At 48.2% G+C, this 12,483-nt stretch overlaps 4 protein-coding genes across 4 annotated transcripts; 3 read left to right on the top strand and 1 right to left on the bottom strand.

Annotated features, from left to right (window-relative positions):
• Window positions 1–427: 427 nt before the first annotated feature.
• AO090701000051 (putative serine-rich protein) lies at window positions 428–2,730 on the bottom strand (the record flags this gene model as incomplete). Its single annotated transcript, XM_023237489.1, has 3 exons — window positions 428–439; window positions 557–583; window positions 634–2,730. The coding sequence occupies 3 exons, from the start codon at window positions 2,728–2,730 to the stop codon at window positions 428–430; spliced, it is 2,136 nt and encodes a 711-aa protein (XP_023091981.1).
• A 2,194-nt stretch (window positions 2,731–4,924) lies between these two features.
• AO090701000050 (CAAX prenyl protease RCE1) lies at window positions 4,925–6,135 on the top strand (the record flags this gene model as incomplete). The annotated part of the gene is made up of 3 exons (XM_001822891.3): window positions 4,925–4,999; window positions 5,162–5,542; window positions 5,608–6,135. The coding sequence occupies 3 exons, from the start codon at window positions 4,925–4,927 to the stop codon at window positions 6,133–6,135; spliced, it is 984 nt and encodes a 327-aa protein (XP_001822943.3).
• Window positions 6,136–6,583: 448 nt separating this feature from the next.
• AO090701000049 (sucrase/ferredoxin-like domain-containing protein) lies at window positions 6,584–7,712 on the top strand (the record flags this gene model as incomplete). The annotated part of the gene is made up of 2 exons (XM_023237490.1): window positions 6,584–6,952; window positions 7,005–7,712. The coding sequence occupies 2 exons, from the start codon at window positions 6,584–6,586 to the stop codon at window positions 7,710–7,712; spliced, it is 1,077 nt and encodes a 358-aa protein (XP_023091980.1).
• Window positions 7,713–8,993: 1,281 nt separating this feature from the next.
• AO090701000047 (leucine--tRNA ligase NAM2) lies at window positions 8,994–12,078 on the top strand (the record flags this gene model as incomplete). The annotated part of the gene is made up of 3 exons (XM_023237491.1): window positions 8,994–9,512; window positions 9,578–9,718; window positions 9,772–12,078. 3 exons carry the CDS (start codon window positions 8,994–8,996, stop codon window positions 12,076–12,078), a joined length of 2,967 nt encoding a protein of 988 aa, XP_023091979.1.
• Between the last annotated feature and the right edge of the window lie 405 nt (window positions 12,079–12,483).

Consider the following 12,483-nt stretch of genomic DNA (forward strand, 5'->3'; position numbering starts at 1 on the left):
ATTTTCTGGTCTCGAATTCATAATGAAAGCATGTATAAATAAATACATGGAAGAAGTGAATATACAGATTTTTATATAACAAACAGGACATATATCCATAATCTGTCGTAAAACCCCAATAAATCCAGCGCTACGTGCTCCAGACATGGACTTCCCCTCAATCTACTGATATCTGGGAAGTCGTCCGAAAGAGAGCACAAACACGTAATAGAATTAGAGCTGAAAGCGAATGATAAAGAAGCATTATGCGCATCACGTCGTGCAGTCGTGTCGAGTAGTATAACCGAATAGGTGCAAGCAGCCAAAGTGAAGTAGAAAGGTTAAGGAAGCGGCGAGGGTATCAAAAGGCGGAAGGAAGGCATCGAGAGGTAAGGTAGAGTAGAAGAAATCGACTCCCAGAAAGCAACAATGAGGATCGAAGTCCGATCTAGTCGAAAAGCTCAGAGGAAAAAAAAAAAAAAAAAAAAAAAAAAAACGAAGTAGAAATAGCAACCAGCATGGCCAGTGGCCAAGGTCGAAAGACAGGTTGTAGCGCGTTGATGGACTAGAAGCCCACCTTCGTTCCCACAACAGCCAGTGTGATCTGCAACGAATATTAGTAAGAGTGATTGGCACACGCGAACGAATACCCACAATAATTGTAATGATCACCAGTCCCAGAGGAATCATCCATCGATTAAGATTCCTCCACCACCTAGCGTTTTCGTACCGTTTCCGTTCAAGGTCGAGAACTCGCATTTGAAGTGTCTTTTCACGTCCAGGCTCACTATCTTCCTGCAAGATCATTTCCGGTTTAGGGGGCAAGGGAAGAAAGGCTGCTATAAGCCAGGCTGAAGAAAAGACAAGTAAGCACCAAAGCTGCGATTTCCATGTTCGGGTACACGTACCAAGTGGGAATACGAAGCCCAAGCAAAAAGACCATACTTGTATATTTCTGCGTCCGAGGAAAGGCTCTCTTCGGGAATCCATGGACGGAGCCCCCCATGCACTCCCTCTCGGGCGAACGTTACGTCGATCGGGGTACAAATGCGGGGACCAGCTGTGTCGCAATTGATGGCGGGAGTGCCCGGGTCTCTCTGCAACCTCGGGGCCCTTCACCCAATGGCTCCGAGGGTCGCGTGGGTCAGGTTTGCTCATCCATCGTATGCTTCGTCCCGTTTCGTTGGTACGTGTTCTCGGGCGAGTAGCGGCGGTCGTTAAACGATGGAGGGGGTTGGAGTTGGGAGTTGTCGGACGTGCTGAAGATGGACGACTGCCTTCCACTAAAGAAAGTGCGGAGCCCACTGGTTGCCCATAGTACATTTTGGCCCAAGTAGGCAGCACGTTGAAGGCCAAACTTGAACTAGTGCCTGGCCGCTTTGTACTGCGAACACTGCTCTGTCTCGATCCGGATGAGTGGCTACTCGGCACCGCGGGGTTTGCAGGACGGGCTGGAAGGCTGGAAACATCGTCCAAGTATTCATCTCCGTCTGTACTATTGATTAACCACACCGAAGAAGACGTTGGTCTCTGACGGACATGCGCCGCAGTAGGCCTAGATGGCTCCGGAGTGTTCTCAGCACGATCGGCCGGAGAAGCTGACCTCGAATCATACTCAGCAGACCATCGAGATGTGACTGTAGACAAATGCGACTTGAAGTGCTCCGAGGCACCGTCCGCCGTGGTCTCATGCTGGGTGTTGTCCAGTGAGTCTGCAGAGTGCGAGACGTCTACCCTTGAGCTCGCCGACGATGGCGCATGGATGGTTGGATATTGCAGAAATACGCCGCTATCCACAATCGCTTGAATATCTGAGGAAGGATCGCTGCGCGAGGAAGAAGTAATGGACCGAGAGTGGCTCCGTTCACGTGCGCGGGTGGAATTTGAGCGCGCTGATGGACCTTGATACGGCGGATTGGAACGAAAGGAGTAAGAGCGTGAGCTTGACTGTTCGGAAGATGAGCCATGGGTCCAGGGAGCGGCTCCTATATACCTGATCACAGTTCCCAGTGAATTCAGAGAAGAAAGCGAGTTTGACCGAGAGCCACTGTCTGGGTTGGATGATGCCCCAATTGGGACAAAATTCAAACTTGAACTGTCAAGCGCAACAAAATTTGGACTGGATGACGGCCCAATTGGTACTACATTGGGGCTAGAATTGCTTGATGCAGCGTTTGCAGGGTGTGGCGGTTGACCGGATGACGTGTCGGAAACTACGGTCTTGATCGTTGGAGCAGCTCCAGGTAGCGTATTTGGTTCCTCGTCCGAGTACGAAACATCATCCGATTTGAACTCGACTTCTCTATGCTCAGTGGGACCAGATTCAGGAAGAGAGGACTTGCTGGAGGCAGGGTCATCCTCCCATACCTGGGGTGGAGTGTTTGCAGCGTCGAAGGTCGAAGATAAGTCCCATGGATCACCAGTAGATTGCTCAATCAAACTGCTATCTAGAATGTGGCTGATTTCTGTTGACAGTGTCGCGCTGGATTCATTCGGCATCTCCTCAACGTGAAACCTAGAGTCCGGGATAAACTCTTGACCTTTCCCTGGTCGTGGCAAGAGAATGTGTTCTGGTTTGGTCGGGTACGGAGTTGCAGTGTAAACATCGCATTCGTCCTCCTGGCCATTGTGCTTGTCACTAACAGCTCGTAGGGATTGTGGTGGTGAAACCTCGTTCGTTTGAGAAGAAGTGCGCTCATGAAGAGCCCTCCGTCCGGGAGACGAGGTAGTGGAAGATCCAGTTGAGCGCATGTTGTTGGGCTGATGATTAGTTCATTATCAGGAAGTACCAGTTGCAGAAGTGTTTATGATATAAAGAAGGGGGTCACAAAAACATATGTTTCTATTGACGAATGAAGAAAAAGAAAAAGAAGAAGAATCCCAAGTTCCAGGCTTGAGATCGTAGAATGGTAAAATAAAAGCGATCAATAATATCAATGGCTGCTTGTCTATACGTAAAAAGAACGACGGCAGATTTGGTCTATGAAGCAAGCGATCGACGGCTGCTGGTGTTGTTGTTTTGTTGTTGGTCTATTATTTTTCTGTGATGCAATAAAGAATGTGTCGACACACAAGCGACGTCAAATGAGCGACAGGCGCGTCCAACGGGACGTAACATTAAAGGAGCGTGGAGCCGGCAGTTGAAGAATCGTGGAAACTTAGATTAGCTGAGTCATGCCGACCGTGGAAAAGAGAGCGTTGAACCGAGACCAGAAAGCACCGAAAAACGTTTCCAAACGAGCGACGAAACCCTGAACGACTGGAAGAGAAAAAACCAAGACTTGAAACGAGGCAGTTATGCAAAGCAGGTCCCAGTGGTAATATTTAAACAGCCCCCGGAATTCTGTTGTCTAGCGGCGGTGAACGATGTGAGCCTAAGGTCTGGAACAGGAAAAGGATTCGTCCAGGGGCATGCAAGCTGCACGCTCTAGAGCAGTATCTGAAACAGCTCAATTAGTGGGGGGAAATAATAAAAAAAAAAAAAAAAAAAAAAAAAAAAAAAAAAAAAAAAAGCAAAGAAGCAGGAATTGACCTGCAGTTCGTTCGCTAAACTGAATTGCCCTGTCGATCGCGTGAGAAGGTAATTGGCCCGCGGTTCAGTCGCAACTCGCCAGGGGGTCTGGATCGCTTGTTTTGCATCGGAAGGTCCTTTTGTCATTACTCCGTAGGTTCCAAAACATGTAGCGATCTTCAAGATTTAGTTCTAAGAATAATTCATAATTCATAATTCTCACTGTCACAAATAGTGTGCCGAGCGATCCGGAAATTAGGAGTTGAATTCGAGGCTCGAGGTCATTTCGTTTAGTGTTGATCGGGTTGAGACTAAGAGTGGAGGGGGCTTAAAGCCTTAAACACTTCAGCCCATTGTTAATGTTGGGGGTCAAAATTAGGAGGGCGCAACGAAACCCAGTTGGCTGGCTAGTAGTATTAGTGAGGGACATATGCAAGGCCCCTCCACTGTGCATTACTAGAGTGTTGCATTCGTACGCAGCAGCATGTTCCTGTATGCTGTAGGGATCTCGTCACATTATCTCAGAGCCTAAAGCTTCTTAGTAAGTCTCCACGAGGATGGCCGTCCCGATTGTGACCAATCCGAACGGTGGAGTTCCAGGCCTCGGGGAACAAAATGAACTGGAGGTCGATCCACTAGGGCAACTGTGGCTGAGCGAGTCAGAGAAAGCCGAGGTTTCCAGAATGTCTCATTGGTAGCAGAAAGGGGGGAATTGTCTCTTTGTCAATTCGTGCAAGCCAATAATCGCACGAGGCTCGCCATAATTCCTAACGAGACAAAGCGAAGGATCGTCCCAGAGCTGCCAACTCAGCAGAAGTGGGGTCGGTCAGATTGACGGCGTTAGTGAACACGAGTTACCGTTGTTTCTTAAAAGATTTTGGCTGACGAATTGTGAGACTCAATGATGCATCTAATAGATAGAAATATGGCAAATGAGGGGCGGGATGTCATTCCAATGCATGGAATATCCTTCATTGTACAGTAAAGAGGTACGTTGAAATAGGATTCGGATTGTAGTCCCTTGGGTCCAGTGACCGTACTGTATCCATGGCACATGATAAGAGACGATCCAACGGTACAGTACTCCGTACATGAAAGTCTTACGGAGTATGTGTACGTAGTGTTAATGCCTTCAGAATCAGGCAAACAGAAACCAACTTCTGTTTTCTTTGTCTTTCCATCGATTATCATCGTCAACGACCTCCAGGAGGATCGTCATTTCAACACCCCTGATGCACTTTGCTACATTACGTGGTCAAACTCTTGTATAACAAATCGATACATTATTCCTCCAACGTCGGGCTCGCTCAGTAATTCTACCGTCGACGTCAAGCTATTGGTAAAACTCAGGTTAATAGCTATGGCCCCTATCAATATCCTGGCGCGTCTAAAGACGCTCTACGCCAAAAGCTACGGTAGGCCCGGCAATCGGAAATGATCTCGTTTATTTCTAACCGTTCGTCTTCAGATGAACCGGTCATTTCGGCCCAGACGGCAGCTTTCTTCTCGGTAGGCATCTGCACCCGTCTTAGCGCTTCCCCAAACAAACATCTATAAAAATAGCATCATTGTAACCTAGGAAAGGGGCAACTTTCACCCCCCTAAAAGGACTTTGGGTTTCACAGCTGATGAGCATAGTTCGTTTCAGAATTAGCTGACAAAATCTTGCAGATCTGTCTGACATTAGTCTATGTGGTCCCATTCTATGTCTCTTCTACCACTCGGCCATCTCCCACTCTCAGCCGAGATGCGCCGTCCGTGATCCGGGCTAGAATTAAGGCTGTGACTCTATCTTGCGTCGGGAGTACCTTAGCTGTCTCATGGCTGATCATCGCCAAGGGCAATGTCTCTCTACTTGAGGCACTCAGATTTCTTGGGTGGTGGCCTGTAGGATTTGCGGAGGTTCTCCGCAGCTTGTTGCTAACCGCCATTCTGTTCGCCGGGCCCCTCTTCGAGCGAGGGATTGCCGAAGGTGAGTGGAGAGATTGGATCAAAGGGAATAGGATCCCCGAAACCCTTCGCGGGTGGATCGGATGGAGAAATTACGTCGCTGTGAGTCAAATCCAAAGGCCCAAATCTGATAGCTAGCCTTCAACTCACAATATCCATATCTACAGGGCCCGGTCACTGAAGAGGTCATGTTTCGCTCCGCCATCATACCTCTCCATATACTCGCCAAGGTATCTCCAGGGCGCATCGTGTTTACAGCCCCTCTATATTTCGGGATTGCCCATGTACATCATTTTTATGAATTCCGTCTAACTCACCCGGACACCTCAGTCCTAGCGGCGCTGCTCAGATCGGTCTTTCAATTTGGCTATACCACCATCTTCGGGTGGTATGCAACTTTCATCTACCTGCGTACAGGATCTCTACTAGCTGTCATCCTCGCTCACGCATTCTGCAATTGGTGCGGACTTCCTCGTCTTTGGGGAAGAGTTGAGGCCGGGGTTCCGCTCGGACCACCATTAGTTAAAGGCAAAAACGATACAGACCGGGGGCCGGTTTACGCGTATAACCAACTCGGCATTGGCTGGACCATCGCGTACTATGCAATTCTCGTTGGAGGGGCCACTAGCTTCTATTATACTCTATGGCCTCTAACGGAGTCTTCTAGCGCTTTGGTTACATTTACAGGGCCTTGAGAAGAGAAGATAGGCGGGTCATAGCCGCGTAATGTATGGGCCTATGCGATGTAAATGTGATGGTCTGTACATGTAATTGTTACATTGTAATCATGACAAGCTTCACGCGGCGTCAATATTCTTCTCTTCTCCTTCCGCCTCTTTGTGACTACAAGAGATGGTTCATTTCTGTATATTGTACCTCATACACATAAATATGTTGGTGTCCTTCGGGTCCAATTTCAGACCACTTGATTGATTGATAATACAATCGAATTCCCGTTATCTCCGATGCGGCCTCGGAAATTCGGGAATTTATCCCTTCTCGACACAAGCTCCGACTTTCAAAAACAGCGACCGCGTTGGCAGACCAACCAAGACATGTAAAGAACTGTGGAAGGTGTGCGATTTTTGAGCAATCCCCAGCATATCACCAGGTCGAGGCACAGTTGAAATAATTTTGTCAATCATGACATTGCGCCCCGTGCTCTGCCGGGTAACCAACAGGACACCAACAGCCCGCTTTCTCTCCGCTACCGCATGCCGCGCAAGTTCCCTGCGAGTTCCTCTAGACATCCCTCCACCATTTCCAGTGACCAAATCCTGCCCAGAACCCAGTTGCTCATGCCCTACAACGCCGCCAATGCCCTATGGGCTCCCAATTGATTATAACCAGCCGCTGAATGGGACAATGGTAGCTTACGCGCAGCAAATCCTCATCTGTACTGGGCAAAGAGATTGGACAAGTCGTATTGAAGATGACGGGAAACGTCATACCTGGGGGCACCTAGTGAGAGGGCTGAAGCGTCTCTTGGGTCGGGGAGGACGCTATGCTGACGTAGGTAGCGGTCTGGGTCCAGCTATGTCTCCGGTAGGCACATTGCTAACAGATGAAGCCTTTCAACAACATTCTTGTCAGCAACTCTTCCTTTTCTCCATCCGCTGCTTCTACTAGTACACCTTCCACTGCGTCTGCATTTCTCTTTCCCAGCTTCAAATATTTCCCATCCATTCCGACCGAGATACTAGATTCCACGGACGCGGGGACCGACTTGTCTACCTTTGTACAGGCCTACCTTCTCCCCAAAAAGCTCAGTGCTATGTCAGAATCTCTCCCTGAAGTTAAAAAGGCTGAATTAACTCGGAAGCCGGAGCTGGAATGCGAATTTGCGGATGTTGTGGACCTAGATCATTCTCCTGTCATCCTTATCTGCGGTCACGGTGGGCGTGACATGCGGTGCGGTATAATGGCGCCGGTGCTGGAGAACGAATTTCGAAGGGTACTTGGTGATAAAGGATTCACACTGGCAGGCAGTGGTGATCACACAATTGATAGCCCTGGACATGCTCACGTGGGCTTAATTAGCCATGTAGGCGGCCACAAGTATGCAGGCAATGTGATCGTATATATCCCTCCGGGTATGAGGAAGAAGAGTTCTTCCTCCCCGCACTCTCTAGCCGGCAAGGGAATTTGGTACGGCCGTATAGAACCTAGGCATGTCCAGGGAATTGTGGAAGAGACTATCCTAGGTGGGAAAGTGGTAGCAGACCATTTCCGGGGTGGTATTGATCGAAGTGGAGATATTCTGCGATTGTAGTGCCTTGCCCACCTGACATTAAGCTTAGGCGTCTCATTGTATATATTTTATACTCGCCACAGTGTATCAACCTTGTCTGATATATCAACACAACCCAACGTTACTACCAAATAATTCAGACAGTTACGTCACTGGTCGTGGAGTGGAGGAGCTCAGGAACAAGTACATACTCCGTACATCGCTACCGAGCAAAAGATCTACGAGCACCCTAATAAGTTCAATATCCTATACTATCATCAGTTTCGTCCAATCGGAGAGCGGAGTTTAGACCTCATAACATAAACCACAATCTTGAGATCTAGAAGTATCCGGAATAAAAATCTTAAATTGAGCACATACATAGCAATATAGAAGGAGGGCGAATGTTATCTGAGCCCTGTTACGTTCATGGATGAAGAAGGGTTCATCGTCTGTCTAAAGCGAGAGTCGAGACGATTATACTGGTCAGATTGCAATGTGTGAACATACTCTTCGCCCCCTCTTATATATATATATAAATGACTTCTTCTTTCACGGGGGACTTGTATATTCACTATTACCGTAAGTCCCGTGTCCCCTCATTGCAGATGGCACTATATACATACTTTATAAGCATCTTTGGTCACGGAATCTCTGCAGTCAAAACTAATATTTTATACTCATCTAATACCCTATGCTGATGAGCATTGAAGTTATCAGAACAATGACAATCAGTGCAAACTTAGTCTTTTTTATGATTTATCCCGCGAATACATAGTATATATATTAGCTTAAGCAGCAGCTTGTTTATTGATGTTTCGTCTCCCTCTTTCTTTAATCATTGTCAAATCAACAATTACAATCAAGGCAAACTTTCCGATTCGGACGCAATAATATTCAACAATCTGTTCTTGATATTCCTAAATATGAAAGAGCTGAATAAAAAGAGATCCCATTAGAATTTAGAATAAATGGGTGAGTTTAAGAATAAGTATGAGTTGAGAATAGAAGATAGGGGTGAGTGAATCATCTGACTCACCCAGCTCACCCTGCTGAAGCAGCAACATCCAAGTAAGGCAGGAGTGAGCTGCTTGCAAATATCTGCACAGTATTTATACATATACCTGCAGTAGTATCCCTATACTAGAGCCAAATGACGCTAGTCTGCATTAGGATTAGGGTACACCGACTGCCGTATGACCTCAACCTTGGGTAGATTTGCTTGACTGTCTCATTTCGCGAGACCCACGTTGATATTCCGGTGACTCAATGGTATTATTCTCGAAATAACCTCTCCCATGGCACAATGATGAGATAGTCACTATGCTGTCTCTTTCTCGTCTACGATTGGGTCCGACTAGGACGTTCCTAGCACAAGCACGATGGAAGCACGGGTGCTGTTTACCTTCAGTCCCTGCCTTAACCCGTTTCGCAACGACCGTAACACCAAAAGGCAACACCAGAAAACTTGACCTACCCGCAATTGACCGGAAATGGCAAGAAAAATGGCACTCCAAAAAGTCGAATCTACCATCCATTGCCTCTGAGACGAAAGGTAACACGGAGAAGCCCAAGTCTTATATTCTGTCCATGTTTCCTTATCCGTCAGGAACGCTACACATGGGACACTTACGTGTGTATACAATATCTGATGTGCTTGCGCGATTCTATCGCATGCGCGGTCATGAAGTTCTCCACCCTATGGGGTGGGATGCTTTTGGGTTACCAGCGGAGAATGCGGCGATAGAGCGGGGAATTGATCCGGCGGAATGGACGAAGGACAATATTGCTAGGATGAAGGAACAACTGCGGAGTATATCTACTTCCTTTGACTGGGACCGTGTGAGGCAAAAACATGATGCTTCGTGTCTAATTTATGCTAACATGCTGCTGTTGCAATACGTTAGGAACTTGCGACGTGTGCCCCGGAATTTTATGAACATACACAGCGGATATTTTTGATGCTCTATAAGAAAGGTTTAGCATATCAGGCGGAAGCTTTGGTCAATTATGATCCTGTGGATAAAACGGTCCTAGCAAACGAGCAGGTACACATTGTGACCGGCGTTTTACGTTTGCTTAATACTGACTGTGTGGTTAGGTCGATGCCAACGGCTTCTCGTGGCGGTCCGGAGCAAAGGTCGAAAAGTTGAACTTAAAGCAGTGGTTCTTCCGTATAACTGACTTTAAGGAAGCTCTTTTGAATGACCTGGATTCCTTAGCCGGTGGCTGGCCGGAGCGGGTGCTGTCCATGCAGCGCAACTGGCTGGGAAAATCGTACGGCGCAAAAGTCAAATTCCCTATTGCAGCGGAAGGAATTGGGTGCGGGAGTACGGAGATAGATGTCTTCACCACGCGGCCAGATACACTCTATGGAGTAGAATATCTTGCTTTGTCCCTAAACCATCCCATCGTCTTAGCGGCTGCGGAGACAGATTCAAAGCTGCGTAAGTTTTTGGATGAGGCGGCCTCCCTTCCCCCTGACTCCAAGACAGGGTATAAATTGTCCACCGTGACTGCCTCTCATCCATTACATATCATTGATAGGGAGAGCCCTCACGTCGCTCGCCGGCTTCCTATATTTGCAGCCCCCTATGTTCTTAGCGATTACGGAGAGGGAGCAGTAATGGGAGTTCCAGGTCACGATTCTAGAGATCTGGCATTTTTCAAAGAGAATGTTCAACCTGAGTCCATACCTGTCGTAATCGAACCACATCGTGCATCTGATGCCGAGTCCGGGGCTAGCGCCGGCCATCTCCCTGCCGGTGATATGAAAGCTTACACTCATGAGGGTTTCCTCAACTCGAGATGTTGGAAATACCAGGGCCTTCATTCCCGCGAGGCGGGTCAACAGATAATCAATGACCTCAGAGCCGTAGGCCATGGAGACACCGTGGAGCAATGGAGACTGAGAGACTGGTTGATCAGCAGGCAGCGCTATTGGGGTACCCCGATTCCCATCATTCACTGCGGGGATTGTGGCCCCGTGCCCGTGCCGGACGATCAGCTCCCAGTCAAGTTGCCTAAAATAGAAGGGGACTGGCTGAAAGGGAAGAGAGGAAATCCTCTGGAGTCGTCCGATGAGTGGGTTAACACTGAATGTCCGAGGTGTCAAGGTCCTGCGAAGCGGGATACGGATACCATGGATACCTTTGTCGATTCCTCATGGTATTTTCTCAGATTTCTAGATAGCGCCAACCGACGACAGCCGTTTTCACCGTCATCTGCGCGACCAGTCGATGTTTATATCGGCGGTGTCGAGCACGCGATCTTGCACCTACTCTACGCCCGGTTCATCTACAAATTCCTTGCTAAGTCCGGCTTGTTCCCGGAGATTGCTCATGTAGGTGATGTTTCGAGGCCGTTGGAGCCGTTCAAGACGCTCCTTTCCCAAGGTATGGTTCATGGAAAGACGTACTCGGAGCCCTCTACAGGGAGATTCCTCCACCCTTCTGAAATGGACCTCTCTAGCCCCGATAAACCGGTCATCAAGGGCACTCAGATCACTCCTAATGTGTCCTTTGAAAAAATGTCGAAGAGCAAGCACAATGGCGTGGACCCAACAGCCTGCGCCCTCAAGTACGGCGCTGATGCCACTCGTGCCCACGTGCTGTTCTCCGCACCTGTCAGTGAAGTCCTTGAATGGGATGAAACAAAGATTGTGGGAGTCGAACGCTGGTTTGGCCGAGTTTGGAAGCTTGTGCAGGATGCGCAACAGACACTTGCTTCATCGTCATATACGTTCAATCCAGATGAACTGATGCTGTCCAACCACGCCACAGCCCTCCCCTACTCTCCACAGAATCTCAGTGGAAATGACGCAGATGCTGTTCTCTTCACCCATAGAACTATTTTGTCCGTTACAAGTTGCATAGAAAATAACCCTTATGGGTTGAATACCGTTATTTCTGACTTGACAAAACTAACCAATTCGTTAACCTCATCAACACCGTCGTCCCCACAGGTCCTCTACTTATGTATATCCTCACTACTTCGCCTTCTCGCACCTATCGCACCAGCTCTGGCATCTGAGAGTTGGGAAACTCTCAACGAACCGATAATTGGCCGCTACCCGAAGAATGAATCCATAGACAATGCATATGACGTGCCCCCAATTTTTGACTGTCCCTGGCCAACAGCCCTCTTGACCTCAGAGCAGACAGATGTACTGTCGGCGCGGGGTGGTCAGACCGTGGCAGTTCAGATCAATGGCAAGTTGCGGTTCACCGTCACAGTCCCACGACAGCTGTCGCCCACGACGGATGAATCAAGCGAGCAGGATTTTATAATCAATCGCATCCTGGAAACCGACGAAGGACGTACTTGGTTGCGTGAGAAGAATGACTGGGAAAAACGGAGGCGCGTAATTGTCGTCAAGGGGGGTAAATTGGTTAATATTGTATTCTAAACTGGAGTTATGCCCATTATATTACCAAGGTTCGCAATCGGCATGACCGTGTAGTCATAGACAATTATACATTAGAACTCAACACACATCACTATATGCTTGGGGTGTCATGGATTATTCGGATAATCGTCGCACTCTGAAGAATGAGCGTCAAACATTCGGACCAGCGATATGAGAGGTAGTGCGGTGGGTGGGCATGACTATACAATCTGTGCCGAAATATTGCTGTAACTGGAATTTTTCTCTTCATTCCTTTCTTCCACCCCCCCTCCCCCCTCCTCCCCACACTCTCTCTTTACCTTTCCTTCCCATTTGATTCCAGCCCCCAACTGGAATTACTCTCTGATGGGAGAATTGGGGTCAAAGGCGCTTGTCCGCCCGTTGCATGGAGTGGCCGGATTGTGG

This window comes from Aspergillus oryzae, chromosome 5, assembly GCF_000184455.2.
Source record: "Aspergillus oryzae RIB40 DNA, chromosome 5".
Lineage (NCBI taxonomy): Eukaryota > Fungi > Ascomycota > Eurotiomycetes > Eurotiales > Aspergillaceae > Aspergillus > Aspergillus oryzae.